Here is a 14252-nt window from a genome sequence, read left to right as displayed (position 1 = left end):
AAAGGCTCTGCAGGGGATAATCTCTCCCATCAGTTTGTGCTGACACAATTGCTGGGGAGTATTGTGTTGCAAGAAGCAAGGGAATGATGATGTGAGGTAGGGAAAAAGGGGACCAGGCCTGAGAGAGGCACGAACCAGATGCAGCTGCAGGTATTTTCCTTATTGATTGTATATTCAAATGGGAGCGAACAAAAAAGTTTATAAAGTGCTCTGCACTTTAATAAAAGTGCTGCACAAATTGTGGCCATCATGATGATCAATAATACTTCTTTCCAGAGTAGTAAATTGGGTAAGTGCTAACTCCACATGGTACATGGTCATAAGAATGCTAACAGTTATTGAATACTGATGACAATCAGAGTCACTGGTTGGTTGTGGACACGCTCCCTTACAGGAATAAATACCAGTAAGCATGGTTACATGGTGCTCTTCTGTCAACGCTGATAGTATGTGAACCAATTTGGTCACAGAAACACTGTTGTACGCCATGCAGCTAACCTTTTTTTAGCCTGAGGGCCACATTCATCCTTGACCAAACCTCCTGGAGGCTGCGCACCAATGAATGGTGTGTCCCCCTCACACCTCATATGTAGGTCAGTTTGTATCTTCTCTGCCTACCAGAGTTCTGTGTCCGCTTTAATTGTCTCCCCCTTTTTTTGTCTCCCCCTTTTTTTTGCCACTGCCAAAATTTGTGCAAAGTTAGCCAACTCTGCCATACAGGTTGTAACTATTGTGCCCACAATCCTGATAAGAAGGTAGCCCCATCCATGGTGTATTACCAGTCTTACAGAGTAAAAATATATATGACTATATGAGGCCTCAGGCAAGAGACTGCTATGCTTTGGGAAGCAGGGAGAGTGGTGGGCACTCATCCATTGCAAAATTTTAAAAAGATGTAGTCTCCTGTGGGCAAGGTTTAGTAGAATACATTGTGATGCAAAAGTTTAGCTTGAGCTTCTGTATCGCATATTTTGCAAAGTTGTTGTTGTTAATGAATGCTTGTTTTTGTATGGTCCTGCCTCCTTGGGCCTCAGTTGTGCCCCTTCATAGCAGGCTTTCTCAGGCTGGAGACCCATTTGCAGTTTTATTAGTCCAAGATGTTATTAGTCACTGCAATGGAGTATGGAAGGTGCCACTGAAGTGGGGATTATTTCTGCATCAGCCGTTGTTCTGCCTGCATCCCATATTAAATTTGGGCGGTGTAGGGAACGTGGAGAGAATGGCTCTTGTTCAGGACACAGTGTTCCCTGGCTGTGATATATATGGTCCTATTTCACCCCATCTCTTGTCCTGCTCTGAGCTAAGCCATACTCTTTTATTCTATGAGGAAATTTACAACTGCTTGCTCATGTTGTGCCCTCAGCTTCCATGGGGAATCACTGTCTCCTTGCCAGAGACCCAGGCAAGGAAGCCAAGAGTGGGACAGCTGTATCTCTCTTCCCTCTGTGCAGTAGCTGTCAGCATCCCCTTCCAAGTTGGGGAAACTTGCAGGAGTCAAAATGCTCAGGAGGAAACACTCCTCCTGCTGTGATTGCAAGCACCCATCTGCAGCACTAGGGAGAATTCAATAGCAGGGGGCATGGGAGTCAGGGACCACTGGAAACAGCACTTTTATTTTATGTTTTCTTGTTCCCTTGCAGTTCATTAAAAATACAGAGTCCTTCATTGTGGCTCCCTCTGGAAAAGTGACATGCTTTTTCGTATCACATGTGCAGAACTCAAAACACAGAGGGTGTGTGCAAACAACTTGGGATGGGATGGGTCTGGTGTATAGACCCCAGGAGTCCTGACAGCTCCTATCCCCACTTCTCTGAAATCTGGTTCCCAAGCCTTCTCCCTGACACTCCCACAAGATGTCATTCCTCTTTCAGGTCAAGCTGTTCAAACCAAAAATTCCTATACAAGGCAGTGGATATTTTTCTTAGCTTGGCAATACAGTGTACACATTCCCATTATGAGTGGACATTTCCTTGTCCTTAACCTACAAATGAAATTGGCATTGTGGGTCAGAGCACAGGGGGTGGGCCAGAAGATGGAGAAGCTATTGTGTTTAATTCAGCAAAGGCCCCATTGTAGCTCAGCTGGGGGGCGAGTAGCAGCTGTCAGAGCATCTGTCTGCCAGCAGGGGCCTGTTATCAGGCTTGGCTATGGGGATTATGGCTGGGGAGTGGGTTGTTGTTTCTTCTGTGTCAAAAATACTTAATCCCATGTTTACACCCTTCTTTTGGTGAATAGAGACTACAGGACAGCCCAATAATGGAGCAAAACATCTCTCTATATGCCATTCCCCCCAGAGCTGGACCACGCCTGGTTCCTGCCCTCTGTTATCACCACACATTAAATTTCAGATCCCAGGGGTATGGGGCAGGAGAAATATATGAGCCTTGGGTAGGGACTGATCAAGTGTCACTTTAATATTTCCCTTTGACTGAAACAGCACCAGAAAGGCCTTCTGGCTGTGGGCACACTGGATTTCAGGCCCGTTTCCATGGCAACGTAGGTAGCCTAGTGGCCAGAGCAATATCCACCTCACATGAGATTTAGACTCACAGCCTTTGATGAAAGAGGACCACTGTTCAGTATTCATGCAAGAAAGTGTGAGCTGGGACTTCTGATTTCTTTCCCCAATTTATTAGCGTGGAGGGTGATGAACATGTCTTCCTTTATTTCAGTATGACCTCAGTACTTCCAAGGATAATGCATGCTAGGCTCACTCTATACTCAGTGCTCTCCAGTGCTGACTTATCCCACTGGGTTATGTGCTAGTTATGAGGGGAAAGATAACGGTGCATAGTAAGTTTAAAGCCTTTGCTGCCATTGCCTGTTACTGAATTGTATATTGAGATTGGGCCTGCAGAACATAAGGCCGCAAGGCCAGAATGTGGCCCTGAGGGAGATTCCAAAGGCCTGTTTGAGGCCTGTGGAAGTAACCATGGCCTATGTAGGCCCACCACTGGTGGTGATGGGAGAATGCACAGATCATATTTTGTGTTGCTGTTCTCCTTAAGAGCCACATGATGGAATTGGTGCCACTTTTTCCATCATGTTGCAGTCATGCATGGCTCAGCCTGCCTGCGTCTGATGTTTCCTCAGTGTGTGAATTGCTAGCAGTATGTATTGTTACAACAAAACTCAACAAGGAGTAGAAAAGTAGAGGTAGTTGTCAGAAACACAACAACAGATGCTCAATGAAAAAAGGAGTTACAGATAAGGTGCAGAATGTGTACTTTGGAGTGCAGGGAGAAAAAAGGGGGATTTCAACCTTCCAAAAATTATCTGGAGTCACAGGTGAGGTAGCAACTATGGAATATACCAAATTATTCAGGACGGTAGGATCCCAGACAGACTGAGGGGGTGGAGGATCCAAAAGGATGTCTCTAAACTGGGTGGATGGACATTGGCATGTAACATTGAATGTAAGTTAATGAAAAGTTATGCACAATGGGATTTTTAAAAAAATCCTAGTCCTTTACAACACATGAACTAACCGTGACTTTGCAGGAAAGAGAAACATAAACCTAAGCTGCACCAATTGTGAAAAAGGCAAATTCCATATTGGAAATTACAAGGAAAAGAGATTGAAAATAAAATAGCAAGTATCATAATATCTAAATCTGTGGTACTGTCAAACTTGAAATACTGTGCTTACTTCTGGTCATTTGTCTCAAACAAAGATAATGGAACTGAAAATGAAAAGCCAAATGACCAAGGGATCAGAACCTCTTTCCTATGATAGCTCAAGTGTCTGGGGTTGTTTGGTTTTTTTCCGTTTAGAAAAAAGGAAAAAGATGACGAAGGGGGACCTTATAGAAGTTTAGAAAATTATGGTGTGGCAAAAGTAATAGGTTTCCACATCATAGTTGAATTTGGGAGTCACCCAATGAAATTGATTGGCGGTAGATTCAGAACAGATAAAAGGAAGTGTTTGTGCAATTAACCTGTGAGCTTCACGGCCACAAATTGTGATGGATGCCATTATCTTAGATAGCTTTAAAAAGAATTTAGACAGTTCATGGAGGATGATAAAAGCCCTCCCCCCACCCCCCCCAAAAAAAGTGATTTAAAAATGGGTACTGTTATTTCTGAGTTTGGACCCATCACACCAAAAATCAGGTGAACTCATGCCCAAGTCACATTTTGGTCCACCATCTTGATTCAAAATGGCACCCTGCATCCAAACTATGATGAAGACAGCTGCTCTCATCTTGGGAACCCTCATGCCAAGTTTGGCGATTATATCTCAAGAGATGTCGAAACACATAAGATAACAAACAAACAGGTAGACAAACCATTTTCTAAAATCTAGAATAGATGAACAACAGTTATAATGTAAGTCTCTTTGGGTCACCTTTGTGAGGAAAGTGGCTAACAAATAGCAATAGAAGTAATGATAATAAATGAAGCTTCTGCACACAGAAGTATATCTCCATATTCCATATATGGTGTGGATAAACAACAAGGCAGCGACTTGTTGCCTTTGTACCCTGGAGGGGGGTGGGGTGGGGACGCTTCCTGGAAGCACTGTTGTTTTGTCCAGGGAGGCAAATTTTCAGGAGTGCAGGGAGAGGGTTGAGGAACAAGAGGACTGAGCATAGCTTTGAGAGGGAGTGGCAGAGAGACAGACAGGCAGACAGAGTCAAAGTCATGTTAGAGGAAAAAGAAAGCACTGTTGGGCACAAAAAGAAGGGCTGCAGTGTTCCAAGAGAAAACAAGTTGACAGAGAATAGGCTTGGAAAACACTGTGTTAAAATAAGTAACAAAAATGCCTTTTATGGTTAACGAGGCAGTGTTATTTTCCTGAACTAATAAGAATGTAAGTGTAGCTGTCAGGGTGATTTGAATTGTGCTCCCCGCTTTAAACACTGCCCTGATGGGCCTAGTGGCCATTAACCTCCTCCTGCCCTGGCTCCAATGATCACTCATTGGGTCCAGTGTTTTGGGCCCGGGTGGGGAACCTCAGGCCCCCTCTAGCCAGTCCTCTGAACTCTCCTGAAGCCATGCCTCCTTCCCAAGGCATACCCCCTCTAGATCGGCCACCCCTCTCATGTTGCAATCATAAACTTCCATTGGTTCCTTACTGTTCCTGTGCAGCTCTTTGCATGTTCGCGCCAAGTATTTGTGCTTCCCCTTCTTGGACTGAAAGGGTTGTACTGTATGTAGGCTTGTGTAACTTTGCAGCAAGGCTGGCTTTAATACAAAGTTTTTGAAGCCACCACTTTGGAAAATTCCAGAAAGGGCATCATATTTCTGTCTCCATCTCTCTGTTGTCTTGGTTTAAATGAGCCCCAGTTCATCGTGGACGTCATTGTTGCTTGTGTGGGAAAGTGTGCATGGCTTTGCAGACATTGCAAGCATAGAGAGGCGGGCTGCAGCTGCAGGGTAAGTGGGGTTCTGAGAAAAGTAGGGTAGGATTAGAGTGGAGGATGCCTTCACATGCATATGGTTGGGAGCCATTTCAGCAAGGGCACTGAGAAAGATGCACCACCAAAGTGGGTGTACTTTTCATGCATGATGAAACACCTGCTACTATGCTGCAGTCTGTGTGTGTGTGTTTACCAGCTCCTAAAATTAGTGGGGGTAAGGGGAGCTGTTCGACAGTGGAATTTGCTGCCAAGGAGTGTGGTGGAGTCTCCTACTTTGGAGGTCTTTAAGCAGAGGCTTGACAACCATATGTCAGGAGTGCTCTGATGGTGTTTCCTGCTTGGCAGGGGGTTGGACTCGATGGCCCTTGTACAGTGGTACCCCGCAAGACGAACGCCTCGCAAGACGGAAAACCCGCTAGACGAAAGGGTTTTCCGTTTTGGAGGCGTTTCGCAAAACGAATTTCCCTATGGGCTTGCTTCGCAAGACGACAGCCCATAGGGAAATCTCAGGGACAGCGGGGAAGCGCAGCGCGTCTTCCCCACTGTCCTCGGACCTCCTCCCGCCGCCGGCTTCGGAACGAAGCTCCGATGCTGGCAGGGGGGGGAACGCCTCCTCCCGCCGCGCGGCATCGGAATGAAGCTCCGATGCCGGGCGGGGGAGGGGGAATGCCTCCTCCCGCCGCGCGGCATCGGAACGAAGCTCCGATCCCAGGCGGGGGAGGGGGAACGCCTCCTCCCGTCGCGCGGCATCGGAACGAAGCTCCGATCCCGGGCGGGGGAGGGGGAACGCCTCCTCCCGCCGCGCGGCATCGGAACGAAGCTCCGATCCCGGGCGGGGGAGGAGGAACGCCTCCTCCCGCCGCGAGGCATCGGAACGAAGCTCCGATGCGGGGGGGACACCTTCTCCCGCCGCCCGGCATCGGATGGCTTTCCTGAAGACTTGGGGTGGGAGGAGGGTTTTCCTTCCCACCGCCAACATTCAGAATGCTGTTCTGAATGTTGGCGGTGGGGAGGAAAAACCCTCCTCCCACGCAAGCCCCGGGAACAGAGGGAAAGCGCTGCGCACCTTCCCCTCTGTTCCCGTACCTGTCCTGAAGGCTTGCGGTGCGGAGAAAAGCCCTTCTCCGCACCGCCAGCCTGGCAAGCGGTTTCCCTAGGAACGCATTAATTGATTTTCAATGCATTCCTATGGGAAACCGTGCTTCGCAAGACGAAAAACCCGCAAGAAGAAAAAACTTGCGGAACGAATTAATTTCGTCTTGCGAGGCACCACTGTAATCTATTCCAACTCTATGATTCTATGATTCTACCTGAACAGAGCCTGGGTATGGAGGACTCTGGGTTTTAAGGTACAGCGCAGAACAGGAATAGGGACACAGCTTTGGGCAGGTCTGTTTTGCAGCTCCTGGTGCATGCCGAAAATGAACCTATTTACCCTGGCCTTTGACAGTTAAAAGTAATTTGTTTTGTGGGACCCACCTCTTTTGGTTTTGGCTGGAACAGTTTTACTTAGTTGCAATTCTTTTCATAGAAAAAACTTTTGGTTTTTTTGTTTTATATTCTGTTGTCTCCTGTTCTGGGGTCTTACAGTGAAAGGCAGATAATAACTGATATATAATAATTCCTTTCCTTTAAATTTTAAATGATGTATACTTTTTGAGGGAAGTGGCAACTTCATTACCTTATGCCCCTTTCTGTTAGAACCCCCTCTTCTAGAGAAAAGGCTTCCATGATTGTATGGGCATAGGTAGATGTGTTGAGCTGTAGGGGCTTCCTAGGAAATACACTGAGTGGTGGTGGGCTGATTGGGACAACAACGTATGGGTCCTAGAGCAGGGAAGACAATGCAGAAGAGTTGTGACTTTTACTTGGGGCAAAGTAAGGGCAGAGGGTAAACACTACTCCTGCTGCTAACCAGACTCAAGACTCTTCTTCTTTCTTCCACCAGGCCTGCTGTTGCGTCCTCCACTCTGGGATGACCAGAGTGGCTCCAGGTTGCTGACAGCTCCAGCATCGAGTGCAGCATGGCCCGGCTCATCCATGCCCTCTGGAGTCTCTGCATCACCACTGTCCTTGTCACCTCAGCCACCCAAGGTAAGGGGAGTTCAAGAGAGGCAGCCCTTGGAAGGCAAGGCTTCTTCCTGAGTGAGTCCAGGCCTTGTGATTAATTGAGTCATAAGCTTTTGTCTTGCTGCCACAGCAAGGCCAGGAGAAAACAAAACGAAACTCTCATTTGATACAAAATAGAAGTGAGAAATCCTGCAGTTCCCAGAATAAAACTTTTATTTTATTTTTTTCCAGAATAAGCAGTAAGATAATTTTTAGAACAGTATTTAACTGCTTCTGTTGAGCATGTCAAAATATTTTCTAATTAAGTACTGGAAACAGAAGTACTTTATTTAGAAATGTACGGTGCTTTGCAATTACAATTCCTGGCCTTGTCATAGATATATATTGGTGCGTAACCAAAAAGTGCTTCATGTTAAACCTTCCCAATAAGTAGAGGGCAATGCCCCTGAAAGGATCCCTGGGATTATGACTGGCTATATTTTGGTGTGCTTGTGAATCTTGATAGGATTCTTCCTGAACTTTTGGAGTAGGACATGATATGAACAAGTTAAAATTAGGAACCATGTAAAACGGGTGGTTTTACATGGGGTATAAAATCTCTATACCCCACAAGTATCTCCTCAAGCCTCAGCCCTTCCTCAAGCCACACCTGCACTACAAGCTCCTTGAGGGCCTTTTCCTGGCTGGAATGCATCCTTGAAAGGTGAAATTGCCTCTTCCTTGTCTGGATGGAGAGCAATGTGGGATGTATAGAAGTCTCAGACTTTTATGTGGCTGGAATATGGCCTCCTGTACGTAGGTAAAGAGACACGTCCTTTGCTCCGCCCACTTTTTGCCTCTGTCCCAGCCCACCATTGGGCATGTTTCTCCCCAGAAGGTTGCCTATAAAGGAAGGCAGCTCTCAGGCTGAAAAAGGTTCACCACCTGACACACATAATCTGAAGCTGCTACAGCTTTGGTCGGAGAGCTGTCACTGTAGTGTGGCTACTTACCCATTGCAAAAGGAAGTGGGGGAGAGAAATTTCATATGCATATTAAATGCAGATTTCAAAATATCTGTCATAATTTATGAAATACAATGCATCTCACTAAAGGTGACCCACCTGTCTGCTCTGTCTTACATTCAGCTGCTAAATGTTGATAAGCAGCATCTCAGCAAATCGTGCCTCTCCCTTTTCCCTAGTCAAGGGTCAGAGTATCTTGGAACATCACCTGAATTGCTTTTTAGGGAACATTTTATTTCTGATCATCAGGTGGATCAAACATAATCCACACTACTAAGCCGTCTGCCTCCAGAGGGTCAAATATATGGGCCTCCAAAACACAAACTGAGGCAAGTCTAAAAATAAGTGGAAGTGGGGTTATTGATCAGTTTTGCTCTTGTTTTATTATGTATTCTGCGTTTACATTTTGTGTTTTTATCTTGTGAACCACCCTGTGATCTTCAGATGAAGGGCTGTATACAAATTTAATTTTTTAAAAAATTAAGTATTTGCCATAAGCTACTGTCTGTCCTGTGGGGAGCTTGCATGCTTTGCCCTCCCTACACTTAGTTGTTGTTGTTTTTTGGTTGCATTTACCCATGAGCAATTGTGCATCCTGATCCTGAATGCATCTTACTGGTGCAGCCATCTTGACTTGTAAGTGGTACATAAAGTAATAAATAATAATACAATTCACCATTATCCTATACGTGCTGTTTGCTCAAAAGCAAGTGCCACCAATTCCAATGTGACTTGCTGTCCAGCTGTGTCACAAGTACAAAGCAAGAACACTTGGGGTCTCAAAGCAAGTCATTTCCCCAGACCAAATAAATCCGTAGTTTCCACTCCCACCCCAATTTTCTTCATTTCCTTCAACAATATCCCACATAACTCCTACCTTCAAAAGCCTCCCCCAGTTACTTAGTAATATACTTACATTTTCAAGCAATCTTACCCCCAATCAGAAACATAGTGAGCCACTTCTTCCTTTCATTTCCTTTCCCTTGCCTTGTGCAATGCATAGCTTGGCTTACTTGCTTGAATTGTCATGAGCTATTTGTTCTGCAAGCACATGGTTCGTGACAGGAGTGGGGAGCCTTTGCAGGGCAACTTTGACAGGGGCAACCCACCTGTCAATCACATTACATAATTATAACTTCATATAAAGGCCACCTGTCAAAACCCAAAGATTGAGAACCTCTGCGCAAGGGGTGTCGCCAGCCATATGCTTTGCAAGCCTCCTTGTGCTTCTCCTTTCTACCTCAGATGTTGGAGGTGGAAAGAAGCTGCTGCAAAGAGCAGTGGTGGCAGGGATATGACCTCCAGCAAAGGAGCTATCAGGAAGCTTCTTTAAGCTCCCAGTTGTTCCTTTGCAGGATCATGTTTTGCCTGTGGGCTGGAGGTTCCCCATCCCTAGTCTGTTGGGTTCACTAGTTTTTGCTTTGTAGAACATCATTCAGAGCAGAATGATAGGAATGAGACTGGAGCATGTAGATAGAAGTTCCTGCATTTGGGCAGAATGTTGAGACTAGATAGCTTTTTTTACCTTTCCAGCTTTCTGATTCCATATATCTTTCGGTCACGGACACTCAGCCACAGCATTCCATGCAGTGAAACCACTTGCCTCTTAACCCTTTGGGTATATGGTTGCATTCCTGGCATAAATTTGTCAGCCTCAGCTTGTCCTGTTTAGTTTTGCTGGACAGGAAATGTTGACTGTAGGTGCAGCCCAGGAGGAAGAATTTGTTAAAAGGGACTGGTCACATGTGAATTAGCATTGAAGGTGGTCAGTTCATTTTTTTAAACAGAATGTTCATCATTTTCTTTGAGAATGGAATGCTCCAGAATCACAGATGTGCCTTTTAAAAAGGGACAAGTTGCAACCCTCTTTGGAGATTTTGCAGATGTAACATTAGTTCTAAGAAACCATTTCCAGCCAGTGTACGAGATGTTAGTACTAATTTTATACAATGCCAGGAACTTATGACTTATCCCCACCCCCTTGAGAGCAGATGTCTCCCAATACTCTGCCACCTCTAAGGTTTTTTTTTTGGGGGGGGTGAGGGGATGGACTTTTTTTTAAATCGGATCCATACAGCGCCATCTGTCCCACATTCTAATTTTAGAATCTGACTTGGAGGAAAATGGTGTTGGTTGGAGGTCTTGAGTCTCTTGCATTAGAGGCAATTTTGATATGCAATGAAAGGGTGTGCTTAGCTTTGGCCTTTCAGCAGTCTTTCAGATCCAAGTATCTCATTCACCAAGGAAAAACACTGGGGTTTCATAGACTGTTAGCCTACCAGGCTGCATCCCAAGGGAAGACACAAAACTGCCAGCTTCCTTTTCGGTTTGTCCTGAGATTTTGGTTGACAGGCAGATGGGCAGCTGAGTGCTGCCTATTGTACCCACTAGAAGGCAGCTGTACTTAGGCACAGCTGCCTGCACTCATGTGAGAATTGCATGACCACACCCATAATCTCTCAACTAATCTATGTATCCTACCATAGGCCACCTTAAACTCAAATGTGCAAAGCCCCAGCACATATAAACAGTGGTTAAAAATGCAAAGAAATGTAAAGAAGTCTTTCTGAAGATGCTCAAACTAATGCTGTGACAAAGGTACAGGGAAGAGTTTTAAAATTCGTGAGGGGAAGCCCAAAAGTTTGTATATTCTATGCTTTTTTAAAAAAGAAAAGCTTGCAAAAAATGCACAAATAAAATTTGAATCCTATGAGGATCTATATGGATTGTGCGAATTTGCACATATTTGCTTGCTCTGCATTCTTTTCTTCTGCTCCTCATGACTTACATAAATTGCCTTTGCCAACTAGCCTTGCACTACAGTGCATTTGGATGTAGTCAAGAAATGAAGAGGATTGTGGGAAGTGAAATGACCTTGTTTTCTGTAACTAAGGTGATTGCCTATAGTTCTGTGGCCTGGATCCTAGATCATACTAAGCTCTTGGGTCTCTGTTCAACCTGAATGTTATAAGTTTATCAGTGGTGGGAGCTCATACACATAAATCAACGATTTGATTTAGACTCAGCTTCCTTATTCATGCCTGGGTGCATTTATCTTACCACCCCTGGGTTTGGAGAGAGTAGACTCTGCTAAAATAGCTCTTGATCTCTGTAACTTGGAGATTGTGAACATGCTGGCATTTGAGTTCAGCAGCAATATCTGTGCCTGGACAGTGCAGTTGCAAAATGTGGAATACTCACAGGCTATGGGTCTGCTTTTCTACATGCCTTTGCTGTCTAGCCTCAGCTTTTTGATGGTGAACTAAAGGAAGCATTATTTTTTAATCTTAATGCCCAATGTAGAGAATGTGGACTTTACATATGATAGGCACATTTTGTTAAGGCCCTTCCAAGATCTGTTGAAGTCTTTTAGATCACGTTGTTGTTGTTGTTGTTGTTAATCTATCCATCTTCCCAAAAGATGAAAGCACTTCAGTTTGAGGTCTCTGTATATTCATAATTTCTACCTACCTTGAGCCTTCTAGGCACAGGCAACTAAATAATGAAATCATAAACGTGTAGAAAAATCCTTCTGAAGCACTGTAAGAGTGCAGAGAACATAGGAACACTGGTACACTTAATATCCAACCAGGGTTCCTGTTCCTCACATTCATCCCCACATTTTCTACCCATGCCCACATCATACCTGGCCATACTATTGGAGATTGCTGTATGAGAGGAGTGTTTGATCTCCCTCCTTCTTTCAGCAAGAAGCTCTAGCAGTCAAAGTCACTGGTGAAGCTCCCATAATGCACCTGGCCTCTCTTTAATCAGTGCTTTTCTGTCCCATGCTTCCCACTTCAAGGCAGTATTGTGGCTGCTGCTTCTGGCGTTTCATCTCTCAGGCCCCTTTGTGTTCCCTCACTAGGGCAACTGCATAGCACTTGGGTCCAGCTTCAAAGCATCAGCCACATGGGTTTCAATAGGCAGGGGGTGGCTTTAAACAAAGCCAGCTTTCTTCACCAACCCATGGTTCATTGTATGGCTGAGCTTGGCAGTTTGGGTAGGGAGGGCCTAATGCCCATCATGATGCCCATCAGTAGACAGCCATATATTCATGTTCCTGCTTATGTGGTTAGAGCCAGGATGAAGAGGCCACTGGTACCCCAGGAGGAGCACTGGGCTGGTCATTCTGAAACATATTGAAAAGAAATATTTTCATTCCCATTATTTTCTTCTTTTATCCTGCTAAATTCCAAATTGCTTCTGCCATTCACTGCTGCCTGCCTGGTATACCTGTTTGCAAGATTCCTGTAATCCACCATTGAGAATCAGTGGGCATAGTAGCTGATAACTGCCCATTGTAAGAGCATCTCCTTCATCTGAGTAGGTTTATGCTTTAGGTGTTAAATATTTTACCCCTGATAATTGCAGCTTCTCCACCACCCCTTCTGCCCAGTTCCACTAGGGACACATGTCCCTTGGTCCCTACCTTCGGGTGTCCACATACAAGGAATCTGTCTTAGTACTTTCCAAAGTAAACTTACCTCCTCAGTCCCAAGAATAGCCAGGTTTGCCCAGCTGCTAAAGTGGAGTGGTGTGTGGAGGCGCAGACAGACCGACAACTGATAAAAGGGCATAGAGGGGATGTAATGTCATTGCCCTCTTCAGACCCTATTGAGAAGAAGCAAGAGGTTGGGAGCTGTGGCAGCTAATAAAGTAAGGAGCTGGAAGCAAAGTTTTCCCCGCAACACTGTGCCCCTGCGAATTACTCAATATGTTTAGGAAAGTCTCAGATCACACCTACAATTAGCTGCAACCAGCTGTCTGCCCTGAAACCAAATAGGTGCCATAGCCCCAGCTCATTGCAAACACGTCCAGATGCAGCTGGGAAACTCTTGGGGCTTTGTTCATGAGCCTATCCTGAGGCTGCCAGTGTGGGAAATCCATGGCTTTTGGCAGCCGCATTTTGGTTTCTACAATACTTACTGCCAAGGTCTGCTGTCCCTTCTTCATTTACTGTCCTCCATTCACGTATCCACTCTCGGCTGCCCTTTCTTGCTCTCTCAGCTCGTACCTTCTGTTGTCTGCTGGGCTCCCCCACCAACACCGCCTGAAACAACCACCAGCACTCGGGCTGTTACTAGTTAGTTACTCAGCTAATGGTTTAATTACAGACTCCCTCCACAGGGTCCTTCCATTAACCCAGCAAGGGGGAAGGAAAAATTACACAAAGAGCAGCTATGACATGCTTGCTTCCCAGTCCCCTCTCTAGCCTGCCTTTAAAGCCCTGAGTGCCACTAATGTATGTTCCCCACTAGGGGCTCTGACTCTTGCCCTTTGCAGCTGAAGGTACAGGTCTCTTGGCTGATTAGCTGCGACAAGCTAAGAGGCTATGTGAAGCCCGCAAAGAAGGCTTAGGTGTACCCACACATACAACCGAGCGACTCCCCTTGCAGTTTTCTTCTAGCAGTGCACATTGGGTGTACATCCTTCCCACCATCTCCATTTGGGAGAGGCAAAGCTGATGTGCTACCCAATGTCACACAGATTATAATGGCAGAAAGAACACGTCAAAGCAAATGGAGCACAGGCCAAATTGAACGTTTGTCTCAGGGCATTGTCCCTGAAAGGCATGCCAGACAGCCTGAACATAGTTGCCAGTTCACACCTATGCTGTCCAGGTATGTGGCTGCTGTTTCACCGCCATCTTGGTCCTTCTGCCAGGTTCCAGGCCCTGCTACTTCAGCCCCTTGGTTAATAGTGAATGAGGGGTGTGGTGCTGCTTCTTCTATTGCAGGCATTGCTCCTAGAAAATGACGGGGGCATTTCTTCCCAGTTTAGCATGAGGAGGGAGCCATGTGGATAGAGAAAT

The 14252-nt window shown here is 45.6% G+C and overlaps 1 protein-coding gene across 5 annotated transcripts in view; it reads left to right on the top strand.

Moving 5' to 3' along the window:
* The window catches only part of ADGRL1 (adhesion G protein-coupled receptor L1), a 133011-nt gene that overhangs the window by 59619 nt on the left and 59140 nt on the right, over window positions 1-14252 (top strand). For all 5 annotated transcript variants that reach the window (XM_082213622.1, XM_082213621.1, XM_082213623.1 and 2 more), the window contains exon 2: window positions 7312-7457. In XM_082213622.1, the coding sequence (XP_082069748.1) occupies window positions 7388-7457 (70 nt within the window). In that variant the 5' untranslated portion in view covers window positions 7312-7387. The remainder of the gene's footprint in view (window positions 1-7311; window positions 7458-14252) is intronic.

The sequence above is a fragment of the Podarcis vaucheri genome (assembly GCF_965113315.1).
Source record: "Podarcis vaucheri genome assembly, chromosome: 2".
NCBI lineage: Eukaryota > Metazoa > Chordata > Lepidosauria > Squamata > Lacertidae > Podarcis > Podarcis vaucheri.
The sequence above is the reverse complement of the archived record's forward strand: the minus strand, read 5'-3'. Positions and strand labels throughout refer to the sequence as shown.